The sequence below is a fragment of the Rhinolophus hipposideros genome (assembly GCF_964194185.1).
Source record: "Rhinolophus hipposideros genome assembly, chromosome: 6".
NCBI classification, from domain to species: domain Eukaryota; kingdom Metazoa; phylum Chordata; class Mammalia; order Chiroptera; family Rhinolophidae; genus Rhinolophus; species Rhinolophus hipposideros.
In genome coordinates this window covers 38,015,701-38,034,234 of record NC_138052.1, presented here as the reverse complement: position 1 = coordinate 38,034,234, position 18,534 = coordinate 38,015,701, and the positions used below count along the sequence as shown (strand labels likewise).

Below are 18,534 nucleotides of genomic sequence, written 5' to 3'. Positions count from 1 at the left end.
TCAACAAGTTTTTTTCCTAGAAATTTATCATGAGGAAGTAAATCAGGAAAAGATTAAAAATCCAAAGATAGAGATACAAGATCATTCATCATTTACAGCATTGTTTAATGAATGACTGGGACCAATTAATAGGCATCGATAGAAGACTGATTATTTAAATTATGATATATTCTACTGATTACTCCCTAGCCATTAACATTTATGGTGTAGTTATATATTTATTGACACATCAAGAGCATTACAGAGTACTAATCAGTGACACATGTAGGTTAGAATATTATGTATATAATATGATTGCCTTTTTAAAATGTGTAGGTTTAAGTGTGTATTGTATGTGCATAGAGAAATCCTGGAAGGATTTATACAAAAATGTTAAGAGTAGTTTTTGCTGTGTATTAGGGCTTTTAATATTTTTTATTTTTATTTTTTGTAATGATTAATTACAAAATTGCATTAATTTTCCAATGACCAAAAAATCTAGTCTATAAAAAAGGAAGAAATAGAGAGTATTAAGCATTTAGAAAAGTTTATTAAAATATTAATGCATATAACTTGATAAATAGTACTAAAATATAATTACTATATTAGTTTAATCTGGAAAAACTGGTCTTCATAATGCTTTTCAATTTTTGTAGGACTAGAAGAAATTGCAAAAGAAAGAGAAAAACTGAAAAAGGCAGAAAGTATCCAGATCAAAGAGGAAACATTTGAGACTTCTGAGGACACTTTACATTGTTCAAATCCAGATCACTGTGAACAAAAGGAAGATCCTAAAGAAAAAGATAACACAAATCTATTTCTTCAGAAACCTGGCTCTTTTTCAAAATTAAGCAAGCTTTTAGAAGTAGCTAAGATGCCTCCTGAGTCAGATGTCGTGACCCCAAAGTCAAGTAGTAGTGCAAATGGGTGCACACTATCGTGCCAGAACAGTGGGAAACATTCACTAGGCAGCATTCAGTCAACAGCAACACAGAGCAACATGGAAAAGACTGACTCTAGTAATCTGTTCAATACCAGTTCAGGTGGTCCAGGGAAGTTCTACAGTCCTCTCCCCAGTGACCAGTTGTTAAAAACTCTGACTGAAAAGAATAGGCAATGGTTTAGCCTTCTGCCAAGAACACCTTGTGATGACACTTCACTTACCCATGCGGATGTGTCAGCAGTGACGCCTCAGTCTCAGCCTCAGCCACCGTCTAAGTCACCGTCACCCGCCCCAGCTCCACTTCTTGGATCGTCCGCTCCGAATCCTGTTGGCCTAAATCCATTCGCTTTATCACCTCTTCAGGTCAGTAACTCATTTTAGTTTTGCCTCATTTGATCTTTGACACCATGAAGATTTTCACTCCAGGGGAATCAGCTGAATATTTATAACACTATCTCTGCTACAGTTTAAAAACTGAAGAGAGTCAGAATTGCTATCACCCAACTTCATCAGAACTACTGATTTCTAGTGTAAGTCCAGGCAGAGGCTTCTTTAATTTTTAACTTATTACTGTTTCAGTATATCTAAAAGGAAATTACTTTGGGGAGCAAATGAGAACATGGAATTTGACGTTATGGCTATTATATTTAATTTTCCTGTAATTGTGATAAGTGAAAGAGTATGTTTTCAGAGCTTTAAAAATAATTTAGATTCTAAACATTTTTCCACACGTCTTAGATTGTTCCACTTCTGAATTGTTTTATTTTTTTGCAGATGAAAAGTGGAGTATCTATGATGGGACTCCAGTTTTGTGGGTGGCCCACTGGCATGCTTACTTCCAATATTCCATTTACATCACCTTTACCTACTCTGGGATCAGGGTTGGGATTATCAGAAGGAAATGGTAATTCATTTTTGACTCCCAATGTTGCTTCAAGTAAAAGCGAATCTCCAGTACCACAGAATGAAAAAGTCTCTTCAGCTCAACCTGCAGCTGTTGAAGTAGCAAAACCAGTAGATTTTCCTAGTCCAAAACCTATTCCAGAAGGTAGGTACATGCAGAAGGTAGTTAATATTGACTTTATTTCATTGTTATAGATTCCTATGTTATATCTGAATCTTTGGTGGTTTTATATAGTTATAAATCTTTTCACTGGCATTGTATCATACTTTATATTCAAAATATTTGTAAAAAATCTGTACATTTATCTTGACTTAGAAATGCAGTTTGGTTGGTGGAGAATTATTGACCCTGAGGACTTAAAAGCTTTGCTCAAAGTGCTACATCTCAGAGGAATAAGGGAAAAGGCATTACAAAAACAAATTCAGAAACACTTGGATTACATTACTCAAGCCTGCATCAAGAATAAGGATGGTATGTACCTAAAAGAGATTTCTACTGTCTTGCTTAGTTATAAGAATTAATTCTTTTATTTTAAAACATATTTTAGTATATCTTAATTCTTAGTTTATTACTAATAGGCAATTTTTTTCTGTTTTTCTTAACCACCAGTCACTATTTACATTTCTTAAATTGATATTAGTTTGTTAGACCTTTTACAACCTGCAGACATATTGTTTGGTTTCTCAAAAAAGAATATCTGTGTGTATTAAGTTACGTGTACATGTTACCGCTGGGATTTTATGCACGTTCTGGAAATCATTGGGGGATAAAGTGGATTTTAAAAATAATTTCTTTTCAAATGTAGTTGCTATTATTGAATTAAATGAAAATGAAGAAAACCAGGTGACTCGAGACATTGTGGAGAACTGGTCAGTGGAAGAACAAGCAATGGAAATGGATCTGAGTATTCTTCAACAGGTAGAAGATCTAGAAAGGAGAGTTGCATCAGCAAGTTTGCAAGTGAAGGTAAAATTGACTTGGAATAAAATCTGTCTTTAGGATAATGGAAGGTAACTTATATTTGTTATGTGCCCGTTACTGTGCTTAGTGTTTTCATTTGGCCTCATTGAATTCTCAAAACGATCCTGAATTGATTTCCCCCATCTTACAGATAAGGAACCAGGCTTAAAGTAAGTAACCTACGAATGGTCATATATTAAGTAGCTAAATGTGAATTCAAACCGAGTCTGTCTGACTCCAGAGCCCATGTTCTTTTTACTAAATCTTGCTGCTTCCTTAATGGTATTCAGAAATATTTCTGGTATGCCATTCTTTACCAGAAGCAGAATATCACAGTGTTTTCCATGATAAATAATGTTCTCTCAAAGTCCTACTCTAGTGTTTTATTATAGGACCACGGACCCCACATATACAAGCTGTGTTATAAGTCAGATTTTCACTCTATGTAATTTAAAATTGGAGATTATAGGTATAGCCAAACATATGTTATATTATGACACACACACACACCCTACATATATATGTAAAGTTTTAATTAGATAATTAATTTATTTACTGAGCATTACCATGGCACAAGCAATGAACGGAACTGGTTTCCAATGGACAGGAAAAAGTAATTTTACCTTCTGTGTTTCCCCCAAAATAAGAACTAGTCGGACAATCAGCTCTAATGCATCTTTGGAGCAAAAATTAATATAAGACCCGGTCTTATAAGACCGGGTCTTATATAATGTAATGTAATATATAATGTAATGTAATATAATGTAATATCATATAATATAATATATCTGGGTCTTATATTAATTTTTGCTCCAAACGACGCATTAGAGTTGATTGTCTGGCTACGTCTTATTTTTGGGTAAACATGGTTTGTGCAAGAATTTTTAGTTTCATAAAGAGGACTATAAAGGTCTTTCTTAATTGATAATATGATAATGTCTCTGAGAATTAATGGAGGGATGATGAATAAGGGTGAGACGGATACACGATATGGTGTAGAAAATGTAGTTACCATGTAATTTGATTTGATACTTCATATTTTATTCAGAATGATAAAAAATGTCATCATACTATCCTATCCAATGATTAAAACTTTCCTGCATAATTACTTTAATGCTGGCTTTTGGAAACTTCTGAGCATCTCCAAAAAATGTTGTTTTCCAGAGCAATAAAATATCCCTTTCTTGCCAGAAACATAATTACCAACTTTGGGAAGCAAAAATTTATCATTTTCTGAAGCCATTTTGCTAGGAAACTATGTATCCTCCTCCTGGTACTATAATACAATATTTTTAAAATGCCTCATTTATCTGGTGTCTTCAGCAAATGAAATCTTCCACACAAGTTAATTTTCTGGAGAAATGAAAATTATTCCATTCAGTGCCATAATTTTCAACGTATTTGTTGGATCACTTATGTTATATATTATACTGCCTTCTTAAATTGAGAATAATGAGTTTGATTTAAATTATCTTGGTGACACAGGACATCAGCATGAAGACCAATTTTTAGATAATAATTCCCTCAGCAAAGAGGTTTTGCCCCTACATTAAATGATCCTAGTGTGTTTTGCTTTTTAAACTACTTCATCTGCTTTCTATAGTCTGTCTTTGTCCTCTCTCATGGTCAGTTGCTACTACTTGTGGTTTTGATTTGATTAGTTCTACTAGCCATATTTTCTTCCAACTTCCGCCATCTAATTTTCCAATTCTAATTGGCTGTTGTTTGGCAGTGCAGACCATCAAGCTTCTTTAAGTTATGTATAACATCAGAGTGTGGGCCTAAAAGATCTTCATGGAGACATGCTCAGATTTTGGTGCATTGACTTTATCACAATACTGGCTGCTTAGATGTTCTTGGGCTGTGTTCTTGGTAGCTAAGATAAGTGGAATTTGTTTGGTTAAGTGGGGTGTTTTAACATCCTGTTCATAAGGCATTGCTGAATTATTCTGTATTATTTTAGAAATTAATTTGAATTATATTAGTCTTGAAGAATCTAAAAACATAAGTGATGAAAATAACCAACAAACATTGTTTTAACATCTATAAAGATTTAATAATATACCTGATATTACTAATTTTTTTTCTTAAAAAGAAAATAGATTTATACATTTATCCTGAGAAACTAACCATTGTGCAGACACATTACGCGGTGCATTCATTTTTATTTTTAATGGAAAATAGAAATTACTTCATGAATAATTTGGAAATTCTTTTTTACATTGTAGGAAAATCTGACAGTCTCTAGTCCTAGTTCTGTTACCAAGACTTTACACAAAGCCTAATTACTCTTCCAGCACCTCTAAAGACAGATTCTGTGTCTCTTTTTAAGTTTTTGCTTTTGCAAACTAGTTAATTCTTTTAACCATAAGTCCTGTGAAACAGTTTCTAGGTCTGTGATTCTCTTCTGAATAAACACCAGTGTCAATATCCTTCTTAAAATGTTATACCCATAATTGTACATAGATATGTCCAAATGTGTCCGTGGTACTTTTACTTTCTTAATCCAGCATTATACTTCTATTAATGCTATTTGAATTTTCCAGCTTTTTAGCATACATATCGAGTGCGTGCTTCACTGAGTGTGCACCATAAAAAAAAAAAAAAACGCTCACACAAAAAAAAACACCTGGGCCTCTTTCAGAGTGCTTTTTAGTGAGTCGTATCACATGTGGTATTTCTGTGATTAGTTGCTTAAATGTCAAAGCTAAAATTTACATTTATTGTTCTATTTTTATTAGTTTCATTTGGGTATATTTTTCAGCACATGGAACTAGTTTTATCTTAATTCTGTCATACAGGCTATTAAACTTCCTTCCTAGTTTTAAGTCACCTACAGATTTAATAACAATCAACCAAGTTATTCATAAGTATATTAATAGGACAAGCCAAACACAGGGCTTTTGGACATTGGCACAGATTACCTTTCCTGAGGTGACAAGCTGTCAATCACCATTCTTTGGATATAGTTTGCAACCACCTAGATTTTTCTAACTCTAATCTAGTCTTCATTTTTTTGTCATATCTATTGCTGTACAGAAATCAAAATATATTATGTTTACAGGATTCCCTTGATTTAGCAATTTACTATTTCTTTCAAAATATGGGAGTGAGGTTCATTTGACATAAGTTGTACCTATCACACTTATGTGTACTATTCGTAATTCCATCCTTACTTTGTAAATGTTCTGCTGAGTTAAAGAGGGAGAATTGCTCCCAATATATAAGATAAAATATGATTTCTATCCTCAGAAAGCTTGCCTTATAATAGGGAGATAAGACATGTATACATCTCTGATTGTAGAGAGGTACAAAATCATGAATGAATTTAGAAGAAGAATACTTGATTTCTGGTGGAGATTGGGAGAGATCAGGGAAGATTTCATCAAGTGGAGATGGAATTTGAGAAGATGAGTAAACTTTTGAAAGTCAGAAAACAGGGAATGCCACACTAGTAAGAGTGAACAGCATGAGCAGAGAGCACCAGGATCAGGAAACTCAGGACATATCTGTGGAGTGACAAGATGTGGAATTGTGTATTTTTTTTTTACGTGCACTTTATAAAACAACTTTATCGAGGTAAAATTAATATTTAATAAACAACCCACTTAACGTGCAAATTGGATGAGTTTTAATGAATGTATGCACTAGTGAAACTATCAACATCATTAAGATACAGGACATTTCCATCACCCCACAATTTCCTCATACCTCTTTGTTCTGTGCTTTTTCCCCCCAATTTATTTTGTTTTGTTTTTAAGATTTTTATTAAAATGTAGTTAACATACAACATTATATTACTTTCAGGGGTACACCATAGTTATTCAACATTTATATACCTAAAGAAGTGATCACCATAAGTCCCGCAACCATCTGACGCCGTACCACATTATCACAATATTATTGACTATATTCCCTATGTACATTACATCCCCATGATTTATTTGTTTTATATCTGGAAATTTGGACCTTTTATCCCCCTTCACCTTCGCCACCATTTATGTATGTATTTATGTATGTATGTATGTATTATGTATTATTTCATTTTTTTAAATTATTATTAGTTTCAGGTTTACAAAACAGTGTAATAGTAAATAGATATTTACACCCCTCACAAAGTGACAACCCCCTCCCCCAATCAACCACCCCTCCGACATCGCACATAGCCATTATAGTTCCACTGACCCCATTCCCTGCGCTGAACTCCACATCCCATGAATATCAATGAATATACATATATGTACTTAATAATAGGTACTTAGTAAATGCATATTAAATGAAAATCAGAATGAACATTATCATTTTTACTAATATTTTAAGAGATAATTATTTTATTTTATATATATATATATATATATATATATATATATGTAAAACCACAGTTGACACCCATCACTATTCAGCTTCAGCAAGATGTGGAATTTGACTGCCGTATAAGATACATGAATGAGAACATGACAGAAAAAGGTAGATCGAGGTACTTACATATCATGGTAAAAATTGGATTTTGTTAAACAGTAGGGGACTCTGAAGGATTTTGAGCTAGAGGATCCATATAAGCAAGCTGAGTTATAAGATCGTTTATTTAGATCAAATATGTAGATTGAATAACTTCTATTGGCTTTCACTGAGATGGAGATAAAATGAGTAAAAGTGGACAGGGCCCCTGCCTTCATGGAATTTAGAGATAGAAAGATGTTAAATAATCAGAGTAGTATCAAATTGTGACTGTCACAAGACTATGGAGTATTTATTATATAAACCTATGAAGCCAGTAATAGGGAGATTTACCCCTTAATGGAGGTCAGGGAAAGATTTCCTAAGGATGGAAATTTTAACATGATTGCTGCAGGGTGAGTGGAGTTAACTAGGTGAAGAGGAACAGGGAAAAGCTATACAGACAAACATAACAGCTTATGCAAAGTTCCTGGGGTCGAAGGAAAAATGGTGAGTACAAGGACCTGTGAAAAAGAGTGGTGGAAGAAATGAAAATGGGAAGGAAGAGCAAAGTTCAGAGACTACCCAATAGTTTCCATTTAAGTAGTCCTGTGAAATTAATAAGCATTCGATCTTCAGAATACTTTGCTGATACTCATTATAGCTTTCATAGTATCAAAAGTTATTAAATTTTCTTACAACTGCTTATTTTAATTTTCGTTCTTATTTCTACCTACCACCATTAGGACATACAAGCTAAAAACTTTTAGTAAAGATCCTTGAGATCTGCTGGTGTCTGCTGCTGTATTTTAGCTAAAGGTAATTTCACCCATCAGGCATTTTAAGAGGAAACCGTAATAACATTATTCTCTTGATATATAGGGTTGGATGTGTCCAGAGCCTGCATCAGAAAGGGAGGACTTGGTATATTTTGAACATAAGTCATTCTCTAAATTGTGCAAGGAGCATGATGGAGAATTTACTGGCGAAGAAGAAAGCAGTGCTCAGGCACTAGAGCGGAAGAGTGACAACCCCCTAGATATAGCTGTAACGAGGCTGGCTGATTTGGAGCGGAACATTGAAAGAAGGTATCTGAAGAGCCCCTTAAGTACCACCATTCAGATCAAACTGGATAATGTGGGCACAGTTACTGTCCCTGCTCCTGCACCATCCGTTAGTGGTGATGGTGACGGGTAGGTTATTGAGATTAACTTGAAAAATTATTGTGCTTCTTTGCTAATTGGAGCCTATTTTCTATTGCCTGTTATCTATGTATCTTCCTGTATGTCTGTGATCCATATGGATCATGCTATTTGCATGGTGCTTTGTAAAAACTTTTTTTTTTGTTTTTTTTGTTATGTGCATTGATAATCCCGCAAAGTGATCTTACATTTACCTGATCGTGACTAAGCTTTGAGGCACGTAGCCGCAGTCTGTGCACTACATCAAATTTAGTTGCTTAAACCTTATACTTATTGGCTGTTACATGTTTTTGTCATTGCTTGGCTTTCAGTGTGATGATTGTTTCACATTCAGTAACCATAAATGTGGACATGACCTACTTAATTTTTCTATATTTCAATGCAGAATTGAAGAGGATATTGCTCCAGGGCTCAGGGTATGGAGAAGGGCATTATCAGAAGCTCGCAGTGCTGCACAGGTAGCTCTGTGCATTCAGCAGTTACAGAAATCAATAGCATGGGAAAAATCAATTATGAAAGTTGTAAGTGTTTTTATTTAAGAAATACTCTAACTAATTTACTTTGTTCTGTTTTTTTCTTTTCCAACTTCCAGGTCTTTCTTAATTACACATTTCTCATTGTCAAAATAACATATGCTATACTTGAGAAATTGCTTCTTCTTAAATGCTGTATACCTTGATAATTTCTTCTTTGTTTTGAGCTTTTTGAAGGAATTTACTGAATGTGTTATCTTTTGTTTTTTTGATCCTCCCTCCTTTGAATATTGTTCGTAACTGAAATTTTCATCTACATTTTGTCAGCATAATAGTTGTTCATTTAAATATTTTGAAGCCCCTTCACTCTTGTAAACTCTCCAGTTGCTACCTACATTCACTGTACAGTGGTACCTCGGTTTTCTAACGTAATCTGTTCCTGGAGTCCGAGTTCTGGAATGTTTGAAAACCGGCGCTGTTTCCCCATACAAAGTATGCAAAATGGATTAATCCGTTACAGACCTTTAAAATCAACCCTTAAAACTGCAAATTTAGCATAAATTTTACTATCTAATGATATCATAGATCCATAAAATTTACAGCGTTTGTAAACCATTCGTCAATGGAGACATTCGAAAACCGAGGTACTACTGTATTCCTAAAATGTGTTTATATTTCTATCAATTTTCATTTTTTTAATCCTAAGAAATACATAGATAAGTAAATATAAAATAAGCAGAGAATTCTTACTTTATGTAGTGATAATCAGGTATTTGGCATCTGATGTAGATGATATAAAGAGTAGGTCTTTTTTTTCCTTTGCTCTAATAATTAAAACTTGTTTTCCACCTTCTTTGTTCAAACCCAATTAGCTATTATCATGTAGTGGCTTTGACTTTGTACCAGGCACCAAATGCTATGTGTTCAAAATAAAAGCTGTATTTCTTATATTTCCCAGAAAGATACTTATTTTAAATCATGTGCATGTCCCTCTTCCTTCTTATATATCATATATAGAAATATCTATTATATGTTGGCTTTTATTGATTAATGTTTGCTTTTGAATTACAGATTAGCTTTAAAATTCAAATGTCTGAGATTTGTTTTCATGAATGATAAGGGTAAAATTCCTTTACTTAAAATAGTTGTTCCCCAAAGAAGCACTCTTTAAATAATTTAGCATTCTTTTCTTTGTTTTTGCCTCTATGCTTAGACTACTCAAGGCCTTAATTCATTCTGTACAAATAAATTTGGTTTCTTCTGTGGTTGTTCACTTCTTCCTAAAATGTCCATAGAGTAATGAATCTGCAGTTTTCACAATATGATCAAATATAAGTCTTTTCCAATCCAGATTAGAATTTGCCATAAGTTTGAAGGCATTGTTCAGTTCATCTGGTAACATTTTTACCAGATAAAAATAATTTTTCTTCTAAAAGTTAGTATTAAAACCAGTTTTAAAGTCATCACTCAAAATATATTTGGTGAAATCTAGGTTATAATGACCAAAAATATTGAATTCTTATATCCAAATGAAATCTGTACACTTATTTTTCTCACCTGAACCAAAACAATCACCACAATGGGGACAGTTTTGTTCCAGCCTGTACAGAGAAACCCCAAACTTGTACCAGATGGTGCCTTGTGTTAGCATACTTACTTTCTGCTATCCAAAGCTTTATTTCAGTTTTTGCAAATTCATGAACCTTTTCCATGTTACTCACATACATTTATCATTATTTAACTCCATCTCTTATGATCTTCCTTTTTTTAATGCTTCACAGTACTTTATTTGCTATGAAATTACCTTAAAAAGACTCTCATATTCAAAAGTTAATGAGCACTTTATAACCTTTAATTAGAAATGTAACAGATCCTCATAATAAGTCATAACAAAATATAAAAGTGCTCAGTGTCTTTAGAAGTACCCTCTTGGCCTGAGACCACACTTACCAGGAAAGATGAAGGTGTTATAATTTGCCTCCAGATAATTCTCGGCCCACCATGTGCTTTATATTATTGCTAATGTTTTGCTTTATATTATTGTTAATGTTAAACAGTAGGCAACTTCTGCTATATTTTACTATAGAGGCAAAGGAATTAAAACCAAATGTTAACACAGTTGTTTTAACATGTTGTGAGCTATTACTGTGATTTTTCAAAAGTGTTGTGAGCTCAGTTATATGTCACCCTTTCTTAATAAATATCAAAAAATAATTTTAGTTTCAAATTTTAGATGTGAGATATAAGACAGACTTTATGGTAGTTTTAGTTATCTATTGTAGAAAACAGTGAGAATTTACTTAATGTTCACAAATCTGAGTTTTAAATGTTATTGTTATAAGGATTTGAATATAATCTTCCAAATGTTATTTCTCAATGAATATTTTTACAATACAAGTTTTAAAGATGTAACTCAAACTTGGAGAAATAACACTGTATTAAGGTATTTAACGATGTGGTATTAGTATTAGGCAAGGTCATAAAATAAATATTTACTCTTGGAACATTAAACTCTGCTGGTTTTGTTCTTAGTACACATGTTAATTTGAATATTACATATTTCATATAATTGATAGATATTTGTTTAATTGAATAGTATATATCTGCCATATTGATAAGATTCTTAAGCTATCATGGGTATGCATACTGTGTTGTATAAGACTATTTTAGACTTTCCCAGATTGATTAATTATATTAAAAATAAAAAATGAAATTTGAACAGTGAAGCTATTTTGTTTTTAAGAGTATATGAATACAAACTGTAAATTAGTATAAATGATTTACAGTTTAAATATTTTCATTTTTAAATATATTGACTTCAGGTCATTTTCTACTATGACTGGGAATATAAACTAAATGTCAATATATAATGTTAGTACTTACCAGGTTTTTAAAGCCATGTTGAAAGTTTTACTTATCTAACTTTCCTTTTCCTTTGTGAAACTTGTTATGCAGAATATGTATGCATGAAAAAAATCTTCTCTTTACCGATTTTATCATTCTTAATGGTATTAGAAATTTTTTAACAGGAAAGAAATAATTTCATTTTTAGTTATTGAAAATAGATAATGACCTCTTAAATTTGTTGATTTAATTTATTGTTATCAACTTATTTTCCTTAGAAATCATTTTGTAGGATCCATTTTCTACACTGTGACACATGTTTGTTTTGGGTTGATTTTCAAAGATTCCTAGTTTTGGCACACTTTTTAATCACACACACAAAAAACGGATTATTTAGTCAAAATATAGGGACTTTTTTTTATTATGTATATGATATATAATTCTGACACTAATACTAATTCCTAATGTTGATCTTAAAAGTTAACTCTTACTTATTTTTTTCTCAGGATATCATGAGGATACTAAGATAAGCAAAAAATGAAATATATTTAAAAATTAAAACACCATGTATTACAGCTCTTCATTGCTTTATGTGCTCTAATGTCATGTTAATTATCTCATATGTTAATGTGTACATGCTTTTGAAGTGTGTGCAGGCATTCGACCTCTAGCTTTGTTCTCCGCAGTGTACCTGAACTGTGCATTTACCCCAATGGAACTGCTCACCCCGTCATGTGGTCCATATCTGTGTAACGAGAGATACATAGATGTGTATGGCTACTGTATTTTTGTTAGCAAGCGGAATGTTCATTACTAATATAAACTAGGAAGTATGGTGTGTTTACTATCCCGATAAATGTTATTCACAGCAGAGTGTTGATTTTAAATGATTTTTCATGTATTATAGTACTGCCAGATCTGTCGCAAGGGAGATAATGAAGAACTGCTCCTCCTCTGTGACGGCTGTGACAAAGGCTGTCACACATACTGCCATAGACCCAGGATCACAACTATACCAGACGGCGACTGGTTCTGTCCAGCTTGCATCGCTAAGGTAAAGCTTATCTAAAACTAAGCCTTCTTTTTAAATTGAGGTACACTGGTTAATAACATAAATTTCAGGTGTAAAACATTGTAATTTGATATCTGTAGGCACCGTAACATGCTTACCACCAAAAGCCTAGTTTCCATCTCTCACCATGTATTTGACTCCTTTTACCCATTTCTCTCTCACACCACCTTTAGTAACTACCAATTGTTGTCTCTACCTATGCGTTTAATGTAAATTGCAGAGTTACGGGAATTTTTTGAGCTAAAATTCATATACCATAAAATTCAACTTTTTAAAGTGTAAGTTCAGTGGTTTTAAAAAATATATTCACAAAGTTCTACAAACATCACTTCTGTTTAATCCCAGAATATTTTCATGACTCTAAAAGAGTATCCTTGTACCTATTAGCAGTCATTCCTCATTCCCTTTGTCTTCTCAGCCTTTGGCAACCACTAATCTACTTTCTATCTTTGTGGATTTGCCTATTCTGGTTCTTACATTTAAATTAAATCATACAATATGTGGCCTTTGTGTCTGACTTCTTTCCCTTAGCACAATATTTTCAAGGTTCATCCATGTTTTAGTATGTATCGATATTTCCTTTTCGTAGTCAAATGGCTATACCACATTTTGTTTAATTATTAATCAGTTGATAGACATTTGTGTTTTTTTCCATATTTGGCTATTATGAATAATGCTGCTATGAATGTTTACACACAAGTTTCTGTATGAATTTATGTTTTAACTTCTCTTGGGTATATACCTAGAAGTAGAATTGCTAGGTCACATGCATTTTAAGTCTCTTTCCAGTCACCTTAAATGAGAAACCTTTGAACTCTCATATAGTAAGGAGTAAAAAGTACGAAAGGTTCAGCGTGTATCGAGGGCCAGACTCCACTAGGCACTCCCTACCTCAGTCATTCTCTTTCGTGGTTAGTATCTTGACCTAATCATTACCGGTAACTACTGCCTCACGGTAAACTCAGTTCCAAACATCCATCTCTCCAACTGTCTTTCTTTCTAGTCCACATTCTCCAATACTTCTTTGATTTTTACCAGAAACTTTAATTGATTTATCTTAAGACCTTTTCACTGTCATTCTCCCTCTTTATGTCCTCTCTCTCCTCCTAACCTGGCTTATAATGTGTCAGTATCCCATTATCATAATCACTGCGTCCACCTTTGGCTCCTTGGTGTCTCTTTCTCACTTGGTCTTCTGGCTAATTTAGCTCTCTGACTTCTCCAGCACTTGTACCTTTGTATCTGAACATGGCTGGAAAAAGCACAAGGCCCTTTAAATTCAAGGCATTGAGAGGGCCTCCAGCTCTGTCTCCATTCTCATTCTCATTTGATGACCTTACTCCCATTTCACTGTGAAAATGGAAGCCATCAGAAGAAAATATCACCAGGATCTTCCACCACGTTTACCATCCTTCCTGTATCTGGGCTCACATACTCTACCTTCTCTCCTGTGGCAACAAATTGCTGGTACCTCTAACCAAGCCAATTCCCAACTTGTGCCTCAGATCCCATACCTTTTCATTTCCTTGGGAGTATGCTTCTAGCAGCTCTCTCTTCTCCTGCGTCATCCATTTCTCCTTCTCCACTGATTCTTGTTATCAGCCTACTAACATGCTACTATTTCTCCCACCTTAAGAAAATTAAACAAAAACACTCTTTTGACCTCACTTCTTCCTCGACCCACTTCCCCCTTTTCTCTGCTTTGCAGGAAAACTCTTAGAAAGGTTTCTGTTGTGTTTCCCTCCAATTTCTCTCCTTCAATCTTGAACTCAACTCATCAGATTCTTACCTTACAGTGACTTTGCATATCACTCTTCTGTGATCTATTATATTTACTATAACATTGAACTCAAAATTCAGACTTATTTTTCTATTGCTGACTTGGGGGAGAGAGCGCTCGATTGTTATATCAATGCGCTGCCTGCAAGTTGTAGTTAGATTGCATAAGGTCACACTGAAGTATGGTGTTTTGTTTTGTTTTGTTTTGTTTTGTTTTCTAATGTAATTTTAGAGCATGAATGACCTGTCCAATGCTGTTGCTTATGTTATAGACGAGAAAAATAGGGTCTTGTAGATATTTTTGTACAAAGTCCATACCTCGTCACTGACAGAGTCATAGCTGGAATTCATATCCTTTGATTCCAAATATAATCTCCTTTGTACTATTTCTTTATCTTCCTCAAAACAGACTTCTTTTCTTTTTCCCCTTCCTTCACCACTGTTTTGTTCACACCTGGCAACCACAAGTTTGTGGAATTATCTTCTTATAGAAAATGCTTTTTTTTCTTTATACAGAAAAAAAAAATCAATTTCTAGTATTATTTGATCTTACAAAAGATTTTTCTCTATTTGATATTTCATAAGCTATTTTTTATTATTTGGCCTAGCTTTTTAATTACCTCTTCAACTTTCTTATTAATAAGCTCTATATTTTTGTTTATATTCACCTTTGTTCTTACTTATATTGTGCTGTAAATGATAGTCCTTTTGTATCTTTAAATTCGTTCAGTTAGTGACCTCTAGACTAAAGGAATACCACCAAGTTTTGTGGTACCAATGATGGATTACCATGAGATCAGCATCTTCAAGTTTTAAGAATCCTTAAGATATTTTTTTTTCATGCTTTATTAGGTTTTAGCCTAATATTATGGGAGAACAAATTAACAGATCTCTCTTGAAAATAATAAAATGATCAACTTTGTGGATCAGAGATAATATTTTTTATTTGTCCTGTCAGAGTTTCATAATTAAATATAATAAAACATCTGTAAACAGTTATTTTCTTATACCCTATTTTTTTTTTAATAAAGGCAAGTGGTCAAACTCTGAAATTCAAAAAACTTCATGTCAAAGGAAAAAAGAATAATGATTCAAAGAAAGGAAAGAAAGTAACTTTAACAGGGGATACTGAAGATGAAGACTCTGCGTCTACAAGTAGTTCACTAAAAAGAGGAAACAAAGACGTGAAAAAGAGAAAAATGGAGGAAAATACTTCTATTAACTTGTCAAAACAAGAAAGTTTTACTTCTGTTAAGAAACCTAAAAGAGATGATTCCAAGGACCAAGCTTTTTGCAGGTATTATTTTACTTTTTATGCACTGTCTATTCATATTATCCCATCTTATTTGTTCAGAAATCTTCTACCAGGGTGGTGGGTTAGCTCAGTTGGTTAAAGTGTGGTGCTGGTAGCACCAGGGTTGCCGGTTCGATCCCCGCGTGGGCCACTGTGAGCTGTGCCCTCCTTAAAAAAAAAGAAAAGAAGCCTTCTACCATATGTAAAATGACGTTTTGACAGTGTGTATACATAGGAAAATGTGAAGTCTATAGTATAGGTAAATGAATTCTTTTTAATAAATTAGTTTGCACTGTTTTTACTTAAAAGATGTTATGAAAGCTAAATTTTTAATAAAAATAATAACTAAAGCATAGATATTGATTTCAAACATTGTTTTCTTTAGTATGATCCTTACTGAAATGGAAACTCATGAGGATGCATGGCCTTTTCTACTTCCTGTAAACTTGAAACTTGTTCCTGGTTATAAGAAAGTTATTAAGAAGCCTATGGATTTTTCCACAATCAGAGAGAAATTAAGTAGTGGACAGTAAGTAAATCATTTCAGTTCATATTTACTGAATGTTTGAGATGTACTGGATATTTTTCTAGTGTGCGAAAAATGCATTAATTTATAGCAAAGACAGAGGACCTGCCTTTGGATTGGGAGGAAAGGAGTGTGTGTGTGTGTGTGTGTGTGTGTGTGTGTGTTTTGTTAGGGTAGTATAGTATGAAAGACAAGTCAATCAAAATTATTTAAAAAATTAAAAAGGAATGTTATTAAGCTGCGTTGACATTAGAAAGGCACCGAACCCAGCCTGGAAGGTAAGGAAAGGTATCAGGGAAGCCTCCTAAAGTAAGTAACATGTAAGCTGGACCTTGTATGTTGCTTCAGATGTCAGATGATGGCATTATCTCATGAGGGTTTAACAAAAATTGATTCTGTAATATTTTCAGATTGTTACAAAGTAGAGATAGAAGAACATTGGAAATTTAAATACTAAAAGCTTTATTATGAGTTGGAGAATACTAAAAATGCATTTATTAAACGTGGAAGAAGCCTATTACTGTGTTTCCCCAAAAATAAGACCTTGCCAGACAATCAGCTCTAATGCGTCTTTTGGAGCAAAAATTAATATAAGACCCGGTCTTGTATTTTTTGCTCCGAAAGACATTTTAGAGCTGATTGTCCGGCGAGGTCTTATTTTGGGGGAATTCTCTTTGTAATCCTATCCAAAGAATGAAGTGTCTTCCTGGCCACAGTTCATGATCTTTGTAAGGCCAGCTGATCTTTGTCAGAGAATAGCATTAATGAAAATTGATTGGTTCTGGACACTGGGCCATCTTCAAGCCACAAGAACGAGGCTGTTCACTCACAGAACAAGCCCACACAAAAACATCCCACATGTGAATGGCCAGGAGCTGTGCAGCTATACTCTCCTTTCCATTCTCCCCTGCTCCCTTTTTATTCCTACATCCCAGTTTGGCTTTTAATGTAGCCCGTACCCATCACTTCTGGTAAAGTCACAGAAAATATGGAGAAAGAAGGAAGTTTACATTGAAAGAATAATTATAAAACATAGTTTAATTACATTATCATTGTGGTTGTTATCATTATTATACCGTATATTATTTAGCTCTTCTGGGCCTTCTTTTGATGAACATCACCATGCTCCGTAATTATTCAACTTAGAAGAGTTGAGTAGAACTTAACTCATAATGATCAGTGTCCCTGTCACATATATCAAATGATTTACTGGATTGGCCAAATGACTAATTTATTTCTTAGAAAGCTGAAGTATCAGTTTTTCAAAGGATTATTTCTTCTTTGTTTTATTTTTCTTAAAATTATAGAAAGGACCTGCCCAAATTCAGAAAATGTTTCTTACCATTAAAACTATTGGTTCTAATGTGGACCAAACAGAAAAAACTGCTGTCTAGATATGGACTAAATTGTTTCTTGTTTTTCCTGTCTATCCAAGTAATCAGATGTTTAGAATAGCACACTGGACTTTTTAATCAGCATGGCCAGGACAAAGACTTACACAAAAAGACCTGACCATGTTTAAGTTAACTTTTGACTTTAGTTTCCATGATTTTCTAATTCCTGGATAGAGGATAAACTTCAATCCCCAAATCCCCAAAACAAACAGGCTTAGACATTAACACAAAATTAGCAAAAGAGCTACAAAGTCGAAGTTCCCTTTTGAGAATGAATCCTAGTCAGTGGAGGGGAGGGTGACAGTGGAAGCAGGCAGACAGAAGCACTTCTTTATAATGCCTGCTGTGTGGGAGGCAAAATTCAGTGGATTCAGGCTCCTCTAACTTTGAGTTGTTTGATTAAACCCAAACTTAAGAGTTGGAACCCAAACTCATAAACACTATTTCAAATTTTTAACCTAGAAATTTATAGAACAGAGGGGAGGAAGTACCTACTTTAATGACTCTTTCTGGCTCCCATCAGCTGCCCATCCTTGCTTGAAAGAAGGGCACATATTTATTTCACCTAGAATCTCACCTAGAATTCTCTCCTGGGTTCCAGCCTCCCTAGCATTAATCATTAACCTTTTCTTATAGTAAGGAGCAGTCTAAAGAAATAAATATTTCTCAAAGTAACTTTAAAATATTTTATAAAAAGTATTCCCACATGTTATATGATTCCATTGAT

At 33.7% G+C, this 18,534-nt stretch overlaps 1 protein-coding gene across 46 annotated transcripts in view; it reads left to right on the top strand.

The window, feature by feature from the left end:
* BAZ2B (bromodomain adjacent to zinc finger domain 2B) overlaps positions 1-18,534 on the top strand; it is a 242,266-nt gene that overhangs the window by 221,827 nt on the left and 1,905 nt on the right. For 43 of the 46 annotated variants that reach the window (XM_081052281.1, XM_081052279.1, XM_081052278.1 and 40 more), the window contains 9 exons: positions 636-1,285; positions 1,697-1,970; positions 2,142-2,297; positions 2,632-2,792; positions 8,106-8,416; positions 8,811-8,946; positions 12,650-12,796; positions 15,625-15,890; positions 16,273-16,416. In XM_081052281.1, coding sequence (XP_080908407.1) covers positions 636-1,285; positions 1,697-1,970; positions 2,142-2,297; positions 2,632-2,792; positions 8,106-8,416; positions 8,811-8,946; positions 12,650-12,796; positions 15,625-15,890; positions 16,273-16,416 — 2,245 coding nt within the window. Of the gene's footprint in view, positions 1-635; positions 1,286-1,696; positions 1,971-2,141; positions 2,298-2,631; positions 2,793-8,105; positions 8,417-8,810; positions 8,947-9,017; positions 9,174-12,649; positions 12,797-15,624; positions 15,891-16,272; positions 16,417-18,534 lie in introns of those variants that run through there. The other 3 variants (XR_013993561.1, XR_013993562.1, XM_081052282.1) reach the window with 3 other exon arrangements.